General features: G+C 39.5%; 1 protein-coding gene across 1 annotated transcript; it reads left to right on the plus strand.

Annotated features, from left to right (window-relative positions):
* The first annotated feature begins 17 nt into the window (after window positions 1-17).
* On the plus strand, window positions 18-24,368 carry LOC128622372 (calcium/calmodulin-dependent protein kinase kinase 2). Its single transcript, XM_053648822.1, has 16 exons — window positions 18-1,662; window positions 10,019-10,651; window positions 11,654-11,701; window positions 14,162-14,215; window positions 14,820-14,871; window positions 14,994-15,127; window positions 15,214-15,250; window positions 16,545-16,566; window positions 17,488-17,576; window positions 17,666-17,865; window positions 18,125-18,178; window positions 18,295-18,368; window positions 19,779-19,866; window positions 20,312-20,443; window positions 21,268-21,368; window positions 23,710-24,368. The coding sequence occupies exons 2-16, from the start codon at window positions 10,076-10,078 to the stop codon at window positions 23,780-23,782; spliced, it is 1,734 nt and encodes a 577-aa protein (XP_053504797.1). The 5' UTR covers window positions 18-1,662; window positions 10,019-10,075; the 3' UTR covers window positions 23,783-24,368.
* The last annotated feature ends 1,292 nt before the right edge of the window (window positions 24,369-25,660 follow it).

A 25,660-nucleotide genomic window follows, 5' to 3' on the forward strand; every position in this document is an offset into this window, starting at 1 on the left:
AGACAGTGGCGCAGACTGGCTTTGAACTCTCAATACCCTGATACTTCTGCACCACTGACTTTAGGTTTTTTTTTGTTTTGTTTTGTTTTTAAAATTTGTATTCATTTATCCAAAGTGAGCCTGAATCCAGTCCAAATGCAAGGAGAATGTGATGTGCAAGATAATGTAAGTATGAAGGGATTAAGTAAAGGTAATAGTAGCAGGATGGAGTAAAAGTAATGTCACTTGTTTGAGGATCAATGTATATAAAACTAATGCTATCTGATAGTTGTAGAATATCTCTCCAATCCAGGTCAAAAACTTATAGAGACAAGGGGTTATAGATGTCAAAGGATCAAACTAAGTAAAATAAAACTGAGACCTCTACAGAAAGTCTGAATCAATACAGTCATGACACAGGCTTTTATATGGTCTTGAAACTGAGCCTGACTAGGGTGGGTTTACCCCTTCTTCCTTCGGAAACGACCTGTCATTGCACCACAATAAATTTCTTCTTGTCAGATGCTGTTTATAATTGTAGTGCAAGTCCAATCAGTTCTTTTTTTTTTTAGATGAACTAATCAGCATTAGCGCTTAAGCACAGGTGCAGACATTTCTGACTAATGCACTTTTGTGAACATTGCTGTGACATAATCTTATACATCGGTTACATAGGAGTTGATTAATGCAATTATTGAGTCCAACATTCCCTACATGAGCATGCACTGGTTAAATGCTGATTTAAACACTCCTCTACCGGAAAATACAGGACATTTCTAACTCGGTACATACTTGTATCATTTATTTAATTAGAAAATACTCTATAATAACAGTGTGAATATTTTTTCCCCTGGAAAGTACAAACAGTAAGGGCCTATGGTGGCTTCGTGGATAGCACGTTTGCCTCACACCTCCAGGGTTCGGGGTTAAATTCCTGCCACTTCTCTGTGTGTGTGTGTATTTTGCATGTTCTCCCCATGTTGCCGGGGTTTTCTCCGGGTACTCCGGTTTCCTCCAGTCCAAAGACATGCGTGGTAGGTTGATTGACGTGCCCAAAGTGTCCATAGTGTGTGAATGTGTATGTGAGTGTGCCCGGCGATGTATTGGCATCCTACCTTGTGCCCCATGCTCCCTGGGATAGAATCCAGGTTCCCTGCGACCCTGAAGGATAAGCGGTATAGACGATGGATGGATGGAAGTACAAACAGTATTTATAATAAGTGGTTTTGACAGTTTTTCTCCATCCACCTCATTTTATATACTTGGCTTGAATAGATTTTGGGACACACCAGCAGTTTCCTGTGATTCACTGATAATTTAACTGACGTGTCACATGACTGGAAACCCAACAAATAATTCTCATAGTCTGCATACTCTACTGAAGAATAGTATACAGCAAAAAAAATTAGTAAAAGTTTGCCATTTGGAACGCCTCCGCAAGGGGATCTGAGTGAAAGTGGGCGAGGGCGCATCAGATGACAGTATTGGGACGAGGCCGTGGTGCATTCACTTTCCCTCACGGTGAGTTGAGGTTTAACAGCGGGGACTTGGTGGGCTGAGCGGGGGATGCTGCTGCTGCTGCTTTCCTCTCATCCTCTCTTGCTGCACGTCAAAGCGACTATCATATGCAAGGACGGTTATTTGCTTGCGAAGGCTCTAGGAAGACATTTTTGACCGTACAGGGTAAGAACTAACGTGTCAATATCCGATTACTAGCGATTATTTCCCCCTAAAATGACCATCCTCCCCCACGTTAGCTAAACGAGGCGGATTTTCCTCAACATCTGTTTCATAAGACACCCAATAGCTAGTCTTTATAGCGAAAACAACGCTGGTATTAAAAAAAAACAAACAATCTGGGTAAACATTATCAGTATTATCCGGATATGTAGTTAATGTGGTTTGAATATGTATTTTCGTTCTCTGAGTGTCGGCGTAGTTATTTTTCGGTTTCATCCAACGACAGCTATACACACTCTTTATCAGGATGTTAGCTAGTTAGCTAACGTTTCCTACTTCCAAAATCCTGAACTGTCTTTATAATATGTGGTCATTAATTGCTCATTCTGGTGTTAACTGACTAATAAGAGTGTTCGGTGATTTCATTTGTTTTCTTCAAAAGTCTCCTCTTATGTTAAATGTAAGTTTATCCAGATGTCGGCGAGCTAGGCTGGGGGCGTTGTGCTGCGTTACCTAAACACAAACACAGGGAAATGTCATGTCGGTTAACCAGCTGCTTCAACTTAAAGGCAGCTCTTAATTGGACATTAATTAGGGCTGTTTGCCTTTAGGCGTCAGGATCACATGTGTGAACGACGTCTTAATGTGTGAAGGCAAATCATAGAGAACGTAATTGAATCTGGTTTAAATGGCATGATGGTATATTTGCATGTAATTTGTGTATCTGAAGTGATGGAGTTTGTCTAGAGATGATTCATAAGCTGTGTCTCAAATCATACACTTGTGCAGTAGATGATGTGTGTGTGTCCCCGTAGCTCTGGTTTGTTTTTGTTTGCACTGAGGAATAACTAACAAGTAAACTGACCAGATGTCTATATGGCATATATGGGATACGTATACAGTATGTAGAGGATTATGTATGTTTAGGAAAAACTTTGTCAGCTCAAACCAGTCTGGCCTTTCTCCCCTGACCTCTCTCATCAATGAGGAATGTCCGCCTGCTCGCTGAATGTTTTTGTTTTTTTGAACCATTCTGTGTAAACCCTAGAGTCTGTTGTGTGTGTGTGTGTGTGTGTGTGAAAATCCCAGGAGATCAGCAGTGTTTTAGACCTGTGTCTGCATAATTTTATGTATTGTGCTGCTTCCGTGTGATTGGCTGATTGTAAAGATGCACGAAGGAACGTGTGTGTAGGTGTTCCTAATTAAATTGTTCAGTGGGTGTATATAAACCCTATATACATTATATATATATGGTATGAGTAGAATATGTATGGGGCATGTACACCGATCAGCCATAACAATAAAACCACCTGCGTAATATTGTGTAAGTCCCTCTTGTGTCACCAAAACAGCTCTGACCCATCAAAACATGGACTCCACAAGACCTCTAAAGGTGTGATGTGGTATCTGGTACCAAGACGTTAGCAGCAGATCCTTTAGGTCCTGTAAGTTGCGAAGTGGACCCTCCGTGGATCGGACTTGTTTGTCCAGCACATCCCACAGATGCTCGATCGGATTGAGATCTGAGGAATCTGGAGGCCAAGTCAACACCTTGCCATGTTTCCAAGACCATTCCTGAACATTTTTTGCAGTGTGGCAGGGCGCATTATCCTGCTGAAGGAATCCACTGTCATTAGGGAATATCGCTGCCATGAAGGGGTGTTCTTGGTCACCCACAATGTTCAGGTAGGTGATACGTGTTAAAGTAATATCCATATGAATGCCAGGACCCAAGGTTTCCCAGCAGAACGTTATCCAGAGCATCACACTGCCCCTGCCGGCATGCCTCCTGACCATAGTGCATCCTGGTGCCATCTCTTCTCCAGGTAAGAGACGCACACACACCTGGCTGTCCACACAATGTAAAAGAAAACATGATTTATTGGACCAGGTGACCTTCTTCTATTGCTCCATGGTCCAGTTCTGATGTGCCCATTGTAGGTGCTTTCGGCGATGGACAGGGGTCAGCATGGGCACTCTGACCGGTCTGCAGCCACGCAGCCCCATACTCAGCAAGCTGCGATACACTGTGTCCTGACACATTTCTGTCATATCCAGCATTAACTTTTTCAGCAATTTGTGCTACAGTAGCTCTTCTGTGAGATCAGAACAGACGGGCTAGCCTTCACTCTCCACGCACATCACTGAGCCTTGTATGCCCATGACCCTGTCGCCGGTTCACCGGTTGTCCTTCCTTGGACCTCTTTTAGTAGGTACTAACCACTGCATACCAGGAACACCCCATAAGACCTGCCGTTTTGGAGATGCTCCGACCCAGTCGCCTAGCCATCACAATTTAGCCCTTGTCAAAGTCACTCAGATCCTTACACGTGTCCATTTTTCCTGCTTCCAACACAACAACTTTGAGAATTGACTGTTCACTTGCTGCCTAATATATCCCACCCCTTGACAGGTGCCACAATAATAATCAATGTTATTCACTTCACCTGTCAGTAGTCTTAATGTTACGGCTAATTGGTGTATATGGTATGTATAGGATATGTATATGGGGTATGGGTAGGATATGTATATGGGGTATGTGAGGATATGTATATGGGGTATGTGAGGATATGTATATGGGGTATGTGTAGGATATGTATATGGTATGTGTAGGATATGTATAGGATGTGCATAGTGTTGTAATCTATCAGAGATAAATGTAGGTCATGCAGCAAGGCGAAACTGCCTTCAGATTAAAATAACTCCGCAAACCAGAGCTCCTGCGGTTCTGCAACATCTCAGTCAGATCTCTGCATTTCTACACAGTGTTCTCCTCATTCTCATCACGACAGTTCGTCTTGTGCTTTGGGATCACGACACCCCCTGTGCTTTGGGATCTGTTTGCATCAAAATCTCTCCTGAACTGTTCAAAGCAAAATATAACACCTTTGAAAACCATGGATGTGTTTTACTTGGAATCTGACTCAATATATTGTGTGATTTATTCTCAGTAAAAAAAATATGTTTTGGACACACCATCTGTCCCCAGCATGCAGTAGGGCTGACGAAGCTGTGAGTGATGAAAATTGAACCTTTGTTTTGGTTGAAACATAAGGTGAGGAACACTATAGGTGAGCGTTGTGAGGCCTGGTCTCTGGCTGCCTTACCTCACTGTCTTTCTCAGGATTGTCAGCAATCTTCTCCTTTCTTATTTCTCTTTTTCAACTCATCTGTGGTTTAAAATAAACCACAATAGGTTCAGTTTCACCAAAGGAACTTTTTTTAAGGAACTCAAGGACATCTGAGGTTCTAATGTGCAAAAAGAAAAAAAACACCCACCGATTTCTGCAGTAAAAGCACAATAATTTTGCATCCCAGCGGTTGTCTTCTTTCATTATAAAACAGCAGATGAACCAATCATCATTTGCGCAGGTGTTTTGAACTCACGCATATCAACTGACAGTCTGTGGAAGCCCCATCCCCCATTTCACACTAGTAATTTTTGGCTGGTGATCACGGTGCTTGAAAGATGCTCTGATGCGGTGCAATTGCTTTTTCTTACAATAAAATGAGAATGTATTCGTATGAGTTCATTGAAAATGAATAAAATGGTCAAATGTTAATGTTAAATCTAACACTTTACCAATAACGTTAATGGTAATGATAACTGCACAGTGATTAAAAGTGCTGTTTGCTTTGCTCTTCTACATCGGTCTGCACTCAGACGTGTTAATAGTTAAGGTGTTATTCTCCTTTGGGTTTGTCAGGGTTTGCTGTATTATAAGCAATAATATATGTTTTTCTATTCTGGTGGTTCTATTTATTTTACTTTATATTATTTTAATTTATTAGCCCTGAACAAATAGGATGAATTCCGCTTTAAAATTGATTTTTTTTTATACATATACACTGCAGCAGTTTGATTATTGACAAGTTTTTTGGTTTTGTTGAACGACAGCGCACACGTTCTCAAAAAAACTGAAAAGTGGGCCTCATGGGGGAAAAAGTTTGATTCCGTCTGTTCTAAAGCAAGCCTGTTTTCAACCCACAGGATTATTGACAGCCGGTGTACATAAAACACAGACCGTTTGGGTTGCCAAGTCATTTAGCTCTTCATTGCCATATGCCGTTGTTTATATCCTTTCCTACTTTCCTGCTCTGATACAAAAACAATACGCATGCCAGCAGTCATCTTTAACTGAAGATCATATGATTTGGCCCAGTGTTTTAACTGGTCAGTTCTAACACACCTGACATAAATGAAGGAATTAAACTACACAACACTCTTGGAGAATGACATTTTAACACTTGGTATTCAAGCTGTCATAAAGCAGTATGTGTTCGTTTAGAATCGGCCATCTATAAATTAAAGACTGAACTAACAAATCATGAGGTCATTGTATTTAAGAGCATGACATGATGTACTGTCAAAAATAATCCACAACAAGGTAGTGTGATGAATGTGGGTTATTATTACCACCCTGGAGGTTATTATTTTCTGAACAGCACGTCCACAAGTCCACAGTTTATGCTTTTTATCCGTATATAGTTACATTTAATGTTGTGGAACATCCACAAAACAAGTTCAAGTTCATTTTATCACGTATCATATAGCAGTTCTAAACATTTCCTTATAGAGCGTCAAATTTCGCCATATCAACAATAGAGTGCTGCAAGGATGATATATTTTTCTAGGCCAAAAGTTAGCATCACCCTGGTTCCCTGATGATTTTTCCATTGGCTTTTGGATTATTGCAGAAAATACGCTCTGTGACCAACAAAAGTTTATGATTCTTGCATGTATTGTTCAGCAAGATGATCTTAACAAATGCACACAACTTTTTTACATTTCGAGGCCTAAATACAATCGGCGGAACTGAAAAGAAAAATTTCACCACCACTAAACTTCCGACAACTCTTATCAATTTCTTGCCACGAGCCCAGAGTCTCTGCTGGGCAACTTCAGTCAGGAGAGGATAAAACAAGCAACTTCTATCCCATGGCTTGTGGTTGCATCCCAGGCACTGCAAAAATACCACTGCCTAGCTATAGAAGAACTTAGAAGTTAAAATTGGAAAAAAAAAATATATTAATGGATTATTCTAGAATTTATAGCACAACAATTTAAAAATACACAACAATTGGAAAATACTATAAATTGCTAAATCTACAAGTTGGAATGTTTGAGTTGGAATAGTTTGCAAGAGTGCGAGTATAAACACAACGAGGCTGTAGTAGATGAGTTTTCCTCTTCGGTGTGATGTTTAACGTCCCCGATAACCTCTATAGTCCCATGTAGCTACTTGCTACATTTTTTTCTCATTTGTAAGTCGCTTTGGATATAAGCGTCTGCTAAGTGAATAAATGTAAATGCTAGCAACCGCCTTTTTCAAGACATGTAAAAAAATCAAATAAAATCTTTAAATTCTCATGAGTACTGAATAGAATAGAATACTGATGCATTCTATGTCTGAGAATAAAATGTGAAAAGATCTTGAGCTTGTGTTAACCACAGACCTTATTTCAGGGATTTAATCAAAAACCCTTAAAAAAAAAAAAAAAACCATTGAATTCGGGACGATGGAACCGGAAGTGCAAAAAATGCTAACTCGTTTCCGGGTTTTAAGACTCGTTCCCGCAGCACTCTGTTATACATTTGTCTTTGTTAAATATTAACCACATTTTTGCACATTATTACTACACTTAGATCATGTGAGCTTCCGCTATACAAGTCCCTGTGAATGAGGTGTTACTATAGAAACAATAAATTATTAGAACGAGTGCATTAATATAAACCTGTGATTTTCCACTGGACTACTGTCAGAGATGCTGTTATAGGAAATTAACCGATAAAATCTGACCAGTTAGGCTTGAGAATTCAACAGCGTTGAGGGATAAAGAAATGGAATGATGGAATGAATGAAGGAAGGAATGAATGAATGACTAATTCAGCCCGTGTGCAGCCTCTCCACAGTGATTTCTTGACTTCGATGATCCTAACCTTGGTTTAACTAATCGTTAATGTCTTTTGGTAGTGAATAGCAAATATAACTGTAATGCGATGCATTGCATCGTTATTTTAAAACTATTTGAAAACAGTGGTAAAAGAGATGATTTGGAGTAACAGAATAGGAGCGATGGGAAGGCAGAAGGATGACCGTATCTCTGTGGAAGAGAAATGAGGCTGCATGGAGGAGGAGGTGGTCCTGCCCACACACGCTCTCCTTCCTGAACCCTCCAGAGTGATGAATGTCTCTTATTGTACCTGATTTTATTCCACACCACTCCCACACACACACACACACACACACACTAAATATCTCCATCTTTCACACCAACAGAGAACCTGCCTGCCAAAAGGATAAGGCTGAAAGCAGCTAAATCGAGCAGAACAAACCGAGATAGAACACTGCACATATTAACGCTGTTGTAATGGGTTTTTAGAAAGTAAAAATTGTGTTCAAATCAGGCCATTTAAATGGTCCTGAAACAGCTGTTTCTACCTCGATGCTGTTACTTGTGTCACGTCTCTGATTATTTTTTTTCTCAGTACCGAGCTAAATCTTAGCAAGATTTGCTGCAATAGCTCTCAAATATACAAATATATCACAACAGCTTCAATTCTCCTTCTTCCTAAACATTCCTTTGGGACTCTGGTCCATGATGACACGATTGCATCACGTAATTGCTTCATATTTGTCAGCTATATATTCATACCGTGAATCTCCTGTTCTACCACATGCTGTGTTGGATTCAGTTCTGGTCACTGGAGAGGCCAGTGTAGTACACCGAACTAATTATCATGTTCATGGAAGCAGTTTGTGACAGTTTTTGTTTTGTGACATGGCGCATTATCATACTGGAAGTATCCATTATAAGATGGGTTGATAAATTATAGTCATAAAGGGATGCATGTGGTCAGCGACAAAACCCAGACAGGTTGCAGTATTCAAACACATGCTCGTCTCGTACTAAGGAGCCCCGTGTGTTGAAAGAAAACATTCCCTGTGTTATTCCACTACCACCACACAAGGGAGGTTGGTTTCATGGATTTATGCTGTTGGCACCAAATTCCCACCCTACAATCTTCATGTTTCAGCAGAACTTGAGATTGATCAGACCAAGCAGTGGTTTTTCCCCCCATTGGATGTTTTATGTTTTTTGCACCATTTTGTGAAAAGCCTGTTGTGTGTGAAAATCCCAGGAGATCAGCAGTATCTAAAATACTAAAACCAGTCCATCTGGCAACAACAACCATGCCATAGACAAGGCACTGAAATCACCCTGAGTTTATGCAAATTTAAATACGGTATATGGAGACTCACCAATGTAAACCTTGCTTGATAACATTATCAGGTTTAAACGGCCTTTATTTAAATTTCACCCAAAGATTTTGTGAGAATTTTGTAAAAACACAGTGGTTTCATCTCAATGGCATTCATTTCAGATTAAATATGGGGAAAAAAGAAAGCAAGCCAACACAAATTCAGAAATAAAGACAAATAAAACTTGTTAGACAAAACAGAAGGCTGCTATATAAAAGGAGGATGCACTGCTACAGCTTAGCTGATTCTGTTCATCATAGCATGTCCTTTTAATACTCTAGAACTCTTAAGTGAATGATAAATGACTGAGCTGGTATGTCTCAGTTTGCGGTGTACCATAGACTCCCTAGTGTGCTGCGTACCTTCATTGGGCATCACAAATGTTTTAAAGAGTTTTCTTATGACATATGGCCTCCTGGTTTTCCACTGGCTCAGGGAAATGACAGCGACCGACAGTCACGAGACACTTAAAACATGCATGGGTTAGGGTTAGTGCTTGGTGTCCATGATCACTTGGGTACAGTGTAGATCTGTTTTTCTTCATTCTAATGTCAAACCGTTTCTTTTCACCTGACTTCATTCATACCTAATTCACTTTTCTGTCATTTGTTTCTAGGTTTAGCCTTTTCACTTGCTGTTATACTTCTAAATAATATTGTTTACTTTTAACTAAATTGCTATTTTATAGACATGAGTCAAATTAACATCCACTTCTGGGATGCAGACACATCGCGCTTTACAGGTGATTAGCATTCGTCAACATATGCTCGTGGGTTTGAAGAAAATCAGTGTTACTGCCACTTTTGTAAGTCTGGCAGAAGTTTTGAGTTTGTTTGTCCTACAAAAACACTTACGTACAGCTTTACTGAAAATATTGAAAAATGAGGCCCAGTCATTTATTTTAGATCAGCAACCTGACTTCAGGTCACTCCTGGAACAAAATGTTTATCCTGTCCTATTTTTTAAATGTGGAACAAAGTCTCTATAGCAAGGAGGCGTTCTAGTTCATGAGGAGCAGATGCAGCACGTATGGTACCTTCTGTAACTCGTTACTCTTTTATCTTTTTTGGTTCTTTCTTTTGGACTTTCTTCAGAAAGTCTTGCTGTTTTCCGGATGGAGGGGAGGTTTGGAGGCTTTCAGGAAGGACACCATGTTTCCCTGTGTCTCCTCATGGCCTTCTGCTGAAGCGACCGCCCCTCTCGACTATGCCCCATCCACTCCTGCAGCCCAGACACCTGATCAAACGCTTCCGGACCTGCTGCGCGGGTGTGCCACACTCTCAGCCCCTCCCCTGAGCCCTTGTACCATTGAAATGGAGTCCCTTATTGTGGTGACAGAGTATGAGCCTAGTGGGGACAGGATGGGCGACGTTGAGGAGGAGGATCCAGAGGAAATGGATAGCTCAGAGACGCCTGAGCCAGCCTCAGCTCCACCTCCACCCTTCCATGCTCCATCCTGTGACCTTTTATCACATACAGCCTGCCGACCTGAGGCTCTCTTCCCAGTTGCGCAGGAACACCGTGGCAGGCTGAACCTCTCAGACAGGAAGCTGTCACTGCAGGAGCGCTCACATACCCTTTCCTCACCCTGCGGCTCACCCGGCCTCAACGGGCGCTACATCTATCCCTCGCTGCCCTACTCGCCCATCACCTCGCCCCACTCGTCCCCTCGCTTGCCTCGTCGACCCACTGTCGAGTCGCACAGAGTTTCCATCACTGACCTGCAGGTAGGTGCACGGCCTCATATCTTAACTTTCCAGTTGCATTTCGGGGGCGGGAATAAGACGTTCCTACTGCTATGATTGGTCAATTTCAACTACTGCCCTTTTTTTGTCTGGAACCAAAAAAAATGTTTTAATCCATAAAAGGCCTAATAATGACTTTGAAATGTATTTCAATCAGGAAGAGAGAGAGAGAGAGAGAGTGAGAGACATAATGTTAAACCAGCATTTAAACTTATTAAGCATATGATTGTTATATGGAATATTTTAAATCAAAGTATAATCCAATCATGTATAATCAGTGTCTAAGATATAAGAGAGTATCCGTGTATACTAATCAAAGAAACCAGGACAAGCTGACATAACTCTAGCTTGTGGGAAATCTCTGAGCACACAGTTCTCACTCTTAATTGTATCTTTTTCTTCCCAGCACTCATTATCTGCTATTTCTCAGCGTGTGCTCCTCTTCTGTAGCCTGCACCTGTTAGCCTTGGACTGGACAATTTTCTCACCAGCTTGGTGTCTGTAACTTCTAAGAGTGTATTGTTAAGACTTGTATGAAGATACGGTCTAAAAATAATATTAATAAGCTGACTGGGCTCGCGCCACAGTTATAGATAAGGCAAGAAAACGATTAAATAATTGTAGCAGATGTGATTAGAAGCAAACGTGGATAAACCCCACTCAACAAGGTCATTGTTTTAACTTGGTATATATACACATGAGCTGTAATTGCACCGAGGATCTTATTACTGTGGTAGGAAAAGTCTAATCTCTTTTTGCCATCAAAAACCTCGAGATTCAGAAGTTTTTATTTTTGCTGAAGAAGATTCCATTACACTGCTTCTACACAAGTGCGTGTGTGTGTGCGTGCATGTGTGTAAGAAATAGGTCTGTGCCAGCACAATAATTTTTGTGACCTAAATAAAGGATGCTTTATTTACACACACACACACACACACACACACACACAGACTGGCTAATAAATTTTCTCTTTTATTCCACAAGGACTGCGTGCAGCTGAACCAGTACAAGCTGAAAGACGAGATCGGAAAGGTAATTGAATTATTATTGGATTATTAATCTATAAACAGTTTCCTGCGTCCCATGTGATGGAATGTGATTTGTTTTGTTTTTTTTCTTTTCATTCTGTGAGATATCATCTTTACATTTACCACAGAACTACCACCAACTCCTGACCTACATTAAAGATACCCCCTAGTGGTAAAGAAGTGTAATGACCGGTTTATATAATGAGAGATGGAAAACTAAAGGGATTTAAAGGAGCAATAGTCAAGTTCTTTTTTTTATTTTACAAAACTCACAAATTATGAGGCAGAAAATTTTTTTTAAAAAAACTGCAGAAGTACTTTACTATGGACTGGAATTGTTTGGATGGGCCTTGTGTCAGTCATTTTATAGACATTCCTCTATGCCCCTTCACTGCACCCTCATCTTATTGGGGACACTGAGAGCATCACATCTTTCTGATTTTGAATTCATTTACTTGAAATCCGTTTAGAGAATCGCCAAGATTTTCTCCAAAAATGTTGGTAACTACAATCTTCATATAAGAATAACAGACTCAGCAAAACACAAGAAAAAGGAATAACCGTTAACAGGAATTAGCCTCAATGAAAATATTGACCGAATTTTATAACCGCTGTAACACATTTTGTGAAATATTGATGAGCCAGGGAGTTTGGGCGCTTCTGAGGCCTTTAGCAGAAAATTGTTGATCATGTATAGCTGTTTGGGTTTCATTTAGTGTATGGACATAAGCCTTGCTCTGCACCAGAAGAGCAATACAGAATGTGTTGGATTTATTGTTCATTTTGTATCACTGTGCATTTACTGAACAGAAATTATCAAGTGTTTCCTCGCAGCTCTTCTGGAGAGATTTTGAGTTGGTTTAGAACGTGGTTTAGAATGTGACTTAAAACGTGATTTAAAATTTGATTTAGACCGTGATTTAGAACGTGATTTAGAACATGATTTAAAATATGATTTAGAACATGATTTAAAATCTGGTTTAAGATATGATTTAGAACGTGGTTTACAATGTGATTTAAAATGGGATTTAGAATGTGATTTAGAACGTTGTTTAAAATGGGATTTAGAACGTTGTTTAAAAATGTGATTTAGAATGTGATTTAAAATTTGATTTTAGAATGTGATTTAGAACATGATTTAGAACGTGATTTAGAATGTGATTTTAAAATTTGATTTTAGAACGTGATTTAAAATATGATTTAAAATTTGATTTTGAACGTGATTTTGAACGTGATTTAGAATGTGATTTAGAATGTGATTTTTAACGTGATTTAGAATGTGATTTATAATTTGATTTTAGAACGTGATTTAAAATATGATTTAAAATTTGATTTAGACCATGATTTAGAACGTGATTTAGAATGTGATTTAGAACGTGATTCAAAATTTGATTTTAGAATGTAGTTTAAAATGTGATTTAGAATGTGATTGAAAATGAGATTTTAGAACGTGATTTAGAACATGATTTAGAACGTGATTTGGAATGTGATTTTAAATTTGATTTTAGAACATGATTTAGAACGTGATTTAGAATGTGATTTAAAATTGATTTTAGAACATGATTTAGAATGTGATTTAGAACGTGGTTTAAAAAAAAACCAAAACGTGATTTAGAATGTGATTTAAAATTTGATTTAGAATGTGATTTAGAATGTGATTTAGAACGTGGTTTAAAAGGGGATTTTAGAACGTGATTTAGAATGTGATTTAAAATTTGATTTTAGAACGTGACTTAAAATGTGATTTAGAACGTGATTTAGAATGCAAGTTAAACGGGTTGCAGGAAGTCAACAATATTTTTGCTGCAAACACTATTTTTTGAGTTCAATAAATAAATCACCAAGCAGGTTTTCATTTATTACACTTCTGTGATCCTGAGAGGAGTACGCCTGTGTGTGTGTGTGTGTGTGTGTGTGTGTGTGTGTGTGTGTGTGTGTGTGAGAGAGAGAGAGAGAGAGAGAGAGCGAGCAGGGATGGAGATTCCTGCTGTCTCTTTATCTCTGTGTCTGAGCTCTGGAGCTCCTGCTGGACCCCCAATCTGCTCCACCAACTGGACCTGCTGTGTGTGTGTGTGTGTGTGTGTGTGTGTGTGTGTGTGTGTGTGTGTGTTTTGCTGGTCTTCTTATTCACTAGGCTTTTTTCTTTCCTTTAATAATATACATGTAATTAATTTTCCTTTTTCTATAACATTGTGTCTCGTCATGTTTAATTCCTTTTCTTTTCTTTTTTTTAGATCTTTATGAGGCATTAAAAGTGTGTGAAATGCTTCTGAGCATTCTGATTCTGTGAGGGAAAGATCTTAATAATAAAAAAAAAAGATTATTTGCTCTGCGTTATTTGTTGAAGTACAATTGTTCTGCCCTCAGAATATTCCAGAAAAACAACAAACGTTAATATATTTCCTGACAATGTGTGATGTGTTTGCCGTCTCTCACACGAGTCTCCTCTTTCTTTTGAAACGAGGGATCCTATGGAGTTGTCAAACTGGCCTACAATGAAGACGACAACACCTACTACGTGAGTCCTACACAAAAGTCCACACGTTTCTGTCTCTTAAAGTCTCCTAACGTCTGTCTCGGCATGCCTCTGTTGAATATATCTGCCTCCACAAATTATAACTAGATCATTTATAACATTACAAAATGTAACACAATTTTTGTTCTTGGATTGTAAGTGTTATTTTCTAGTTCCTTATGACTCAAAAGTCTAGAAAATGGCTATCAGTTCCTTTTAAACATTGCTTTTGTGACCAGGACATTGGTATTTTGAAATGTACCTATTTTCACTTAAAAATGGGTGAATACATTTCAACATATGTTGATTTTTCAGTAATATTGCGGTATGGTATAAGCAATTAGGAAATAAAACTTACTGCCCAGGAACAACAACAACAAAAAAAAGCTACATCGTGTTGTTAACTGAAAATGCACTTTTTTATAATACTGAGAAAATATGAACAGTTTAGTTGGTTTCACCATTTTGAAACAGGGGTGTGCAAACTTTTGCACTGAACTGTCTGCATAACTTTATACATCCTGAATGACCAGGGTGGTGGTGTGTGCACATTCTGAGTCCCTGCTCTGATTGTCTTGTCTGTTTCCCCGTGTCCGTGTCCCCACAGGCGATGAAGGTCCTGTCCAAGAAGCGTCTGATGCGGCAGGCTGGTTTCCCACGTAAGTGTGTGCCATATGGCAGATGGGCTGCTCTGTGGGGTGAATGTTTAGGTGTGTGTGTGTGTGTGTTCACCTGCGCGGTGTGTATTTTGAAACCCAGATACACATTTCTGCTTGTACAGGAAGACCTCCTCCTCGAGGGGCCCGATCTGCTCCCGAGGGTCCACTTCAGCCCAAAGGCCCCCTGGAACGGGTGTACCAGGAGATCGCCATCCTCAAGAAGCTCGACCATCCTAATGTGGTCAAGCTGGTGGAGGTGTGTGAGTATGCAGGGGTGTGTTTTCTGTAGACCGCCAGAAGAGGGCATTATTGTGGTGCTGACGCTGCTGTGTATGCGTGCAGGTGCTGGATGACCCAAGTGAGGACCATCTGTACATGGGTAAGTGACGTGGGTTAGTAAACCTTACGTATATTTTCAGTCATGTAACTATGATGTCATAGTGTAAAGGTGTAAAAGATGTACACCAGGTGTAAAACACATTTGTGTGTGTGTGTGTGTGTGTGTGTGTGTGTAAAAACATCCCAGGCTGATTTACTGACAGGTGCTACACAGGATTTGCATTGGATTACATGAATATGTAATTCGGGGTGTTTCTAATTTCAGTCAATGCAATGATAAATACTTTATCTCTTGCGATATGATCTGTGACTTTAGGAACAGAGATCACTTAATTAATACAGCTGAAGGGCAGGTAATAAATTTGCAGAAGTTCACAGCAGTTAAAGCCAAAATTATGCCGTTTTCTATTTTTAAATAATCTGAAAGTTAGTCTAAATTATTCCTTACCCTTATTCCTTCACACTAGTACATGACATACGAACGTTGATCATTTTCTCTGTATTCGCTTCATTTCAGTGACAAGTGGCATTTCAATTGAGATTTTCTCAGTTATATGCAAATTAGGTGTGGCACTGTAAAATGACAAATCCAAATGATTGGCTCATGTGGTCCATTGTTTCTTCAACTCCCAGCTCACAATTTTAGATCCCACTTACTGTTTGATGTACAAAAATGGAAGAAAAACTTATAACGGTGGTTTCTTCTTCGTGTCCTCTCGATAAAAGGACAGACCATGCCCACAAGCAACCCGAATGAGTAACATCTTAAAATTCATATTAGATTTTCACTAAATGTTTAAACAAAAAAAACTTCTTCACTATGTTTACCTTATTAACAAAATCATATCTACACACTTTCTTTTACGTTCATATTTTGATTAGGTTATTGATGCATCTTATTGCCTTCAATCCACACTCCTGTAGTCTCATCACAGCTACTGAGAACATCACATACATACACAACAAAACATTTACATATCATGCCCCATGATTTTGTATATCATTCACACAATTATTGTTTGTACATCACTGCAGCTCACATACTCACACACTCACACACACACACAAACTTAGTCTCATTAATATAAGACCATACCAGTTTTCCCAAAATGTTTGGTGTCTAACGATTGCTTCTTTAAGTAAATGTGAGATTATTTCACTCAGTTTACTCTGTTAAATCCTGGAGTCATTTTAATGTGGGAATATGTTTATGAAATAAAATTTGTAGTTCTTAATATTGGTGTTTCAGACTGTTATTCTGCCTGCTTCATTCTGCTTTACACAGAGATAATAAACTCCAATATTGATCTTGTTGTTTGTTTGTTTGTTTACAGTATTTGAGCTGGTCAAGCGAGGGTGAGCAGGATTTCAATATGTTTCAATGCACTTATTCAGTGTTCCTTGATACAACTAAGTTATTACAACAGTTAAATTGGGGGTGATTCATTTTTTTATTTAATAGATACTTCATTGGAATACCCACCTCGTTTGTTTGGATGGAAAATTCATTCGGCCCTAATCTACAAAATACGTATTTACGCTATTACGGTTTAAAAGTGAACTTTAATACTTTTTTAAGATGATTAGGCTGCAAGTAAGCACTATGGTGAATACTGTGGTGAATCAAAGGAGACCCCCCACTGCATTTTTGATCTCACACAGAGCCCTCCACTAATATTGGTACCCTTGGTAAATATGAGCAAAGAAGGCTGTGAAACTTTGTCTTTATTGTTTAACCTTTTGATCTTTTGTTCAAATAATATTCACAAAAATACTCTGCTCTCATGGATATCAAACAATTGCAAACACAACACAGGTTTATAAAAAAAATAAAATATCAATGGGAATATACTTTTCTCATATGAATTCATAGGGGTGCCAATAATTGTTGCAAGGCTATATATTTTTGGATAAACCTGTGTTTTGTTTGCAATTGTTTGATATCCATGAAATGTTTTTTTTTTTTTTTTTTTAACAAAAGATCAAAAGGTTAAACATTAAAGACAATTGTACAGAGCTTTCTTTGCTCATATTTATCAAGGGTGCCAATATTAATGGAGGGCACTGTATATTGTATAATTCAACAATAGCAGCTGACCCTTCTCACCAAGTTTGATTGACAGATAATGTTACTTTGAAATAAAATCAGAGTCAATAAAGTAAATAACATGCCCGTTAAATAACTGAGAAAATAAATGAGTTCATTTATTTTTGTTTACATTGATTCTCCATGAATTTTGTCTCACCTTTATGATGTTTCTTGGTGTATGTGTACAGCGCGGTGATGGAGGTCCCCACTGATAAACCCCTGAATGAGGAGCAGGCTCGCTTCTACTTCCAGGACCTGCTCAGAGGAATTGAGTACTGTGAGTTCAAGAGCCACCTCGACATGTGACTCAGATTCAGAGAGTTTGCTGTGGATAGAAATGACGATGTTCTCTCTACTTCCCTGCAGTACACTATCAGAAGATCATTCACCGTGATATTAAGCCATCTAACCTGTTGGTTGGCGAGGATGGACACATTAAAATCGCTGACTTTGGAGTCAGCAACCAGTTTGAGGGAGCCGACGCCCTGCTGACCAGCACGGTGGGAACGCCGGCATTCCTCGCTCCAGAGACGCTCTCCGAGACCCGCAAGAACTTCTCGGGCAAGGTCAGAGAGAGAACATCTGCTTGGCTCAGACAAGATAGTGCTATATATCATCCACAATATAGCGAACTATAATGATGCTGCCAAATTAAAATAAAATGTAGGAATTTAGCATTTTGAATCTTTAATGAGACCTTTTTTCCTGCTTTTAAAAATGAATTGCTATATTCAGTGTCAAAATGTTCAGTGCATCTTTAGTGATCACAAAACTCGCAATCAGGAATGATGGTGATGATGAACGTTAACATGTGTTTGTTTCCAGGCTCTGGATGTTTGGGCCATGGGGGTCACACTGTACTGCTTTGTCTTTGGCGTGGTGAGACTGATATCACTGCTCACACACACAGTGTTGTCACTGATACCCAAAGCAGTGCAATGTTGTGAATTGTATAGAGTCTGAATGTGAGGTCTGATACAGTGTATGTCCTGCAGTGTCCCTTCATGGACGAGCGCATACTGAGTCTTCACCAGAAGATCAAAACTCAGCCCGTGGAGCTTCCCGAGCAGTGAGTGACCATCATCTCTCTGTATTTTTCTTTTCTGTAACACTTTTAAAAATATTACAAGTCATTGTTACTTAATAGAAACCAAATATGCAGTCATGTGAAAAAATAAGTACACACTATGGAATTTTTTATTTATTTATTTTTTTTTTAAATACATATTTGGACAAGCAAACATTTGATCCTCTTTGAAGCAGTGCTTGATACACTCTATCAAATGACACATAAAATTACAAACATTTTGTGGTAATTTTCACACTTTAAGTGAAAAAACAACAGATCAGTCACATGGAAAAAGTAAGTACATCCCTACATTTATCACACCTTCAAATCCAGAAAAATTAGAATCAGGTGTTCAAGATTGGTTGCCAGTGATTAGAACCTGCTTAGGGAGTGCAGGTGGAACCGGTCTTATTTATACCCCTCTCATATCTAGTGTCTGGTATTCCCTTTGTTATTGAGGTGTGTGGTGTCATCATGCCAAGATCTAAAGAGTTCTGTAAGGCCTTTAGAAAAAAGGTTGTGGATGCCTATGAGTTTGGCAGGTGATTTAAAAAGATCTCCAAATTATTTGAAATACATCATTCCACTGTAAGGAAAATAAAAACGACCAGGACTGGCCGTCCCATTTAAAATGTCCAGGACTGGCCGTCCCAGCAAATTCAGCCCAAGAGCAGACCATCTGATGCAAAAAAGAAGTCTCCAAGAACTCCAAAATTTCATCACAGGATCTGCTAGTAAGTCTTGCAACTGTTGGTGTCAAAGTGCATGCTTCTACAATCAGAAAGAGATTGCACACATTGGACCTGCATGGGAGGCGTGCCAGGAAAAAGCCTTTACAAGACCTAGAGTTTGCCTCATACCTCATACAAACTGTGAAGCACGGTGGAGGAAATGTAATGGTTTGGGGTTGCTTCACTGCTTCAGGGAATGGAGAGCTTACATTCATTGATTCAACTATGAATTCTCCATCATATCAAAGAGTGCTTGAAGATAATGTGAGGCCATCTGTCCGAAAGTTGAAGTTGAACCGAAAGTGGACCTTTCAACAGGATAATGATCCTAAGCACACTAACAAATCCACCAAGGAATGGCTCAAAAAGAAGAAATGGAGGTTTATGGAATGGCCTAGTCAAAGCCCGGATTTGAATCCCATTGAAATGTTGTGGGGGGATGTGAAACGGGCAGAACATGCAAGAAAACCCTCGAACATCTTGCAACTGAAAAATTATTGCATGGAAGAGTGGTCAAAAATTCCAGCAAGCCTGGTGGACAATTATGCGAAACGGCTATTTTTCAATGTTTTGATTGTTCTATAATTTAGAAACTCTGCATGCAGATCCCTTTTTTCTCTCCATGCTGTATATGTTTTTTTCCTTCAGCCCATCCTCTGTTCTTGTATATCCATCACAGTGCCGATGTGTCTGATGATTTGAAGGACCTCCTTTTAAAGATGCTGGATAAAAATCCTGAAAACAGAATAACCATACCACAGATCAAGGTCAGTCTCTATCAACCTTTGTGATGTTTCACAGCAATACCTTTTACCTGCTGCTTCTGAAATCAACAATGCTGCAATTAAAACATAGACCTTTTCATTTTATTCATCCCTCTGTGACATACGCCTTCATTTTTCAGAGGTTTCAGTTCTGGAAAACAGTGACACGTATTGTAGCAAGTGCTGGTACAAATACACACTAAATGCCTCATACTCATTGTTTGTTCAGCTGTTTAGCATTCTGTGTAGAGACAGAGTGGGCAGGGATATCTTAATGACACCCATTATAAAGTTAAGTGCGAGTTTGCGTCCCCTCATGCAAAGAGAGAGTGTAATCCAAAAATAATCCAAAAGTTTCAAGCAAAATGAGTCAAATGAAGGTTGATGGAGAAATCCCTCAACATGGGTTTCAGTGTGTGTGTCTGTGTGTGTGTTTGTGTCTGTACAGGTTCACCCTTGGGTGACACGGCATGGGGCGGAGCCTCTTCCTCCTGAGGATGACAACTGCTGCAGTCTGATTGAGGTGACAGAGGAGGAGGTGGAGAACTCAGTGAAACATATCCCCAGTCTGGCCACAGTGGTGAGAACACACACACACACACACACACACGCACACAAAATGATGCAGGTGCAGGTCAGGAGCTTCAGTTAATGTTCACGTTAAACATCAGCATTTCTTGTACGACAGTCTCTAGAGTTTACACAGACCCGGATCCGGAGCCTGTCCACGGAACACTAGGCGTGAGGTCTGGATGGGACCCTGTCATATACACACAAGTTCACACACTCTTTCACAGAGTAGCCACAGAGTAGCCAATCCACCTGCTGGTATTGTTTGGCTTTTGGGAGATAGGAGGAAACCAGAGAAACCAGAGGAAACCCACACAGACACAGAACGATACCAAAGTTCAGGAGTGAATCTGGGATCCTGGAGCCGTGAGGCAGCAACACTACTTGCTGTTCCACCATAGCTCTGTACATTACTGCATGAATGTGGGATTTTGTGTGTCAGTGAACTGGTGTTATGTGTAATATATGTAATAATACAAGTATTTCAGGACCCTAGTAAAATAATTGTTTAGGGAAACTGCTTTGTTAAAAATTTATTGTATGATGCAACCTTTAAATATTTTCGTATTTCGTCATATTAAAAATGTATAGACTATGAAAAGGGATGTTTTTGATATTATGGGCTGGTTCTGTCACACAGACCTGACAACCCTGCTTTATAAGCTGGTGCACTATTGTTAGTTTAGCTCTAACATAAAATCTTAAACACCTTAGGTGTGTTAACATGAATGATCATTATCATGTGAATGATTTTTTAAGTGAACAGTATGTATGATGATGTAGTATGTTATATGTGGTTAATCTGTGTATGTGATCATGTGAATTCCTTTGCAGATCTTGGTGCGCACCATGCTGCGTAAGCGCTCGTTTGGGAATCCGTTCGACTGGAGCCGCAGGGAGGACCGCAGCCCCACTACACAGGGACATGGCCTAACGTAAGCCTTTCTCATCGTGTGCTGGAACAGAAATCAGACGCTCTGGTTTCTTCGACATTTCTACCATGGGATTCTTTGGGGTTCTCACGTGATGCGTTCTGTGCTGCTTTTGAATTTATTCGGTCCAAAAATATCGCGATATTAAAATTTTCACCATATCGCCCACTCCTGCAAATAGATTGTGTTGTGTTTAAGTTCAGTGCGTAGATTGTGATTGTGGTGCTTCCCTCTCTCCTGCCCTCTAGAAAAGTGAGAGCAGGGAATTTACGATACTGCTACATTCACGGTAACCAAAGGTAAAGGACTGCTGGTTTGTCGGACACCTCCCTTCCTCCCTCCCTCCCTCCCTCCCCTTGTCCTGATGTTGCTGAATGACAGGCTTCTGCTGTATGGAGTTGGAAAGCTGACAAAATGATCTGAATATGAATATTATATTTTAATTACATACACATCACATTGAATACAATTGTATTTTTTCTGTTTTGTAATTAATACACCATGCTTTTTTTTTTAATCAAAGTTTTTCTTTGTTCTGAGCTTGCTAAAGGTAGGATTTTCCTATAAAAATATATCATTTGTAGCAAAAACATACCTTTTATTACATACGCCACAAAAAAAAAGAATTTTGTTTAATGTGAAGTGTATGCAATTCAGATCTATGAAATTCACATACAGATCATTTTCCAGATTCCAAGTTCCATGCAATTGTTGCTGAAGTTACATATGATCAGCCACGAGTCAGAAAAAATGTCATATGACATCACTGCTAGACTTAGCGTTCACCTCTGTGCCTCAACATACAGCTTTACACAAGCAATATCACAGCTTCGCAACAGTAACTAAACAGATCACTGTTAGCTGTCTTTGGAAGAAAAAATAAACGATAAGAAAGCCGAGCAGCGATGTCATAATTCCAAGTTTGCAATGGGCCGATCGAATGTAACTTAATCTCCACTCTTTGTTGAGCCAGGTAGGCATGGGAATGAGCATGCACATGAAGCTTGACTCAGAATGGTCGTATGTAATGTCATGACTCATAAAGCATTTATAATGGTAGATTCCTCTTTATTCCCGCCCACTGAGATCATGTGACCTGCAGTAAACATTGTAAACCCCATGTAACAAATGCTATAAGGAGTTTAGTGTGTGTTTGCATTTTGCATGTTATATGTGTCATGGCAGATCAAAGGCTCGGGAATGATGCCAGAATGTTCTGTCCCAGATGAACGGAAGTTGGATTGTAGTCCAGTGTAAACAGGAATGGCCACTACGTTGATACTAAACCACAATTTCATCTTTAAGTTGTGAAATAAAAACGAAACGTCTATAGCAGTTTGCATTGACATGAATGAGCGCATCAGGACAGAAGGCACCATTTTTTGATCCCAGTCATGACGTTTATATTTACGTTACATTTATGACATTTGGTAGACGCTCTTATGCAGAACAACTTACATTTATCTCTTTTTCAATAAATTTTCTTATACAACTGAGCAGTTGAGGGTTAAGGGCCTTGCTCAAGGGCCCAGCAGTGATCTGTAGTCCAGCATTTTAAACACTGAGCTACCACTGCCCAGAAAATCCTCAGCTCCGAAAGCTGATGCTCAGGATCATGGAGCTCTGAGTTGAGATCATGGATGTAGTGTTTTTGTTGATGTTAGATTGTGATCAGTTCCAGTTATTGTTACACCGATGCATGTGCAGATTCAATGTAACAACAATGAAACTTCATGATGTCATGAACATCTTGACTGGATTTGATGAACGAGATACATCACTAGTGCATCTTATGGTAGAGCCGAATATTGAGACGAATAGTGAGACGAATATTTGTTAACTGTAACGAAAATAAACCGCGAAAGCCAGATAATCTAAACTAGTGGAGCTAGCTATCGGGTCAAATTTAAAGTCCCAGGGAAGCAAAACCTGGAAGCCAAAGTGTGAATACTTGGTGACTTTTTAATGTCTACATGATTTTCAGTACAATTTCACCTCTCTCAATGCAAAGTGGGCGGAACTAAGCTTGCTTAAGGCATTTATAAGCTCCACTTTCACCAATCAAATGGCTGATATCATTTATTCCCAACCCGCCCCCCCTCAGAGAACCTAGTGAGACAGAGGGCAGTCAATCAAGCATGCTCATTAGAATATTAAGCCACACCCACGTGTTCAGTCTGATCAGTGAGATCCAACTTTGTTACCATTATGACATTTTAAATGTTGTGTTTGTTGGGACTTCCTCTATCATTCCTCTAATCTGACAGATGAAGGCTTTTTTAGGCTTGTGGTGTGTATTTATTTGAACATGCACTGTGTGTGTGTGTGTGTGTGTGTTTCCTAGGAAACAAGAGAGTGGAGACGGCATACGCAGTGTGGACTTGCCCTTCGTAGGCGAGGATGAAGTGCTTTCCTGACGCCTCATGCCTGACTAAAAGGGCTTAGTGTCTCACGCCCCCGGGATGTGGATGATGGGGGATTTGGAATGGTTCCTGAGCGCCATCGTGCACCTAGGACACGAGGACAGCGGCGTGTGGGGCGTTTCCCCTACAACATGCATGCATTTGTACAGTTTTACAGCAGCATGCGCTGTGTGTGTGTGTGTCATCTCAGGACACACTCTTCCTTGCATTTGTGAGTGTGTGTTTATTTCCTCTCCTGTCCAGTGCAGAGGCTATGCTTGCACTTTTACTATATGGAGTGAGATCATGCTATTTCTTGAAGCACATGGTGGAGGTGGTTCGAACGTGATTGGCTGTTTCTCAACACAGGACATGCAAAAACAACAACGACAACAAAAAAAACAACAACTCATAATTACTTGGTTAATAGCTTCCAGTTAAAGCTTAAAGCTACCACAGGAGGTTATTGCTAGCTAGCTGATTTAGCTCAGCTGCGCCTCCTGATGGTGGAAGTATAAAGCAGACTTTCATATCAGTCAATGTTGTTTACCAAATCAGCAAGTCGTGTAACCCGTTTAATAAAATCAGCATGTAGATTGTGCTCACAGTGAACGATCTCATTAGTGACTGAGGCTTCCTCCATGTTTGTCGGATCAGGAACACTTTCAGGTATTTAAACCGCGTTTCAGGGCGTCAGTCGAAAGAAAGACAAAGTCATGTGAGAACACGGGTTGAGAAACAGCCCGTGTCCAGATCTTCATTAGGGTTTGATATTACATACGCTTAGAATCGATTTACTTATAGATCCTTTATCACAGAACTAGAATGTAAAAAAAAAAAGGATAAGGTTCTCGTGTACCATTCTGCAAAAAAAAAAAAAAAAAACATTACTCATGACCTGCATTTGAACTGTCAAGCAATAGAGGTCACTGCTGTATCAGATAAAGTTTAGTTAAAGTAACGGTGTTCAATTATTATTATTATAATTTTTTTGAATGGCACGTTTTATTTGAAAGTTGAAATAGTCTATACAGTCTATAATAAGAGACTTCCACAGTTTGTAGACTAAAAACTCAGCTCCTGATTTTTTTCCTCTGTCATTTTATCAAACTTGCTAATACTGTTAATACAGTCTCAAACTGCATGCATGACATGAACATACTTATTGGCACCCTTTATGAGAATTATTTTATGTCTAGGACAACTGATATTTTAATCTCAAAAATAGAGGGACACTATAATTTTATATATATATATATATATATATATATATATATATATATATATATATATATATATATATATATATAAAAATAAAGTAAAATACATTCACGGTGGTGTGTGTATGTGTTATAAAGTGAACACACTCACTGATGGATCAGGCCATGTCAGGAATCTGGGATTTTATAACGGGGATGGTGTTTGAGGGAATTTTAGCAAGTTTACAACATGTCCACGAGGTTCTTTCACCCAAAATGCAGTCAATGAGACAAGACATGTTTGGTGTGTATAAGGCTAATGTAGCTAGGAGTTTAGCATCGTCCAGAAGTTTAGCATCGTTCAAGAACTCTTAAGTTTAATATAATAGTTGTATTTCTATTCAGTTTAATATGGAGTGTACAACTGGTGTTTAGTGAGATGCCCTTTGAGGTGACTTAGACATGCACCATGCCAAAATGGTGGCTATAAGCTTCTATTACTTAATAGCTACATTAGCCTTGTAACTGCAGTGGATAACAATAAGGGCGCGTCTCAATCAGGTCCCTAGTTCAGTAGTCAGGGCACTGATGAGGAAGTTGGCCATTTTAAGGGCTGTCTCAATCGCAAAATCTTTCCAGTGCACTGAAATGTTCGCTCCCTAAAAAATTCCCACAATTCACCGTAAAAACCAGG

The sequence above is a fragment of the Ictalurus furcatus genome, chromosome 18, assembly GCF_023375685.1.
Source record: "Ictalurus furcatus strain D&B chromosome 18, Billie_1.0, whole genome shotgun sequence".
Classification (NCBI taxonomy): Eukaryota; Metazoa; Chordata; class Actinopteri; order Siluriformes; family Ictaluridae; genus Ictalurus; species Ictalurus furcatus.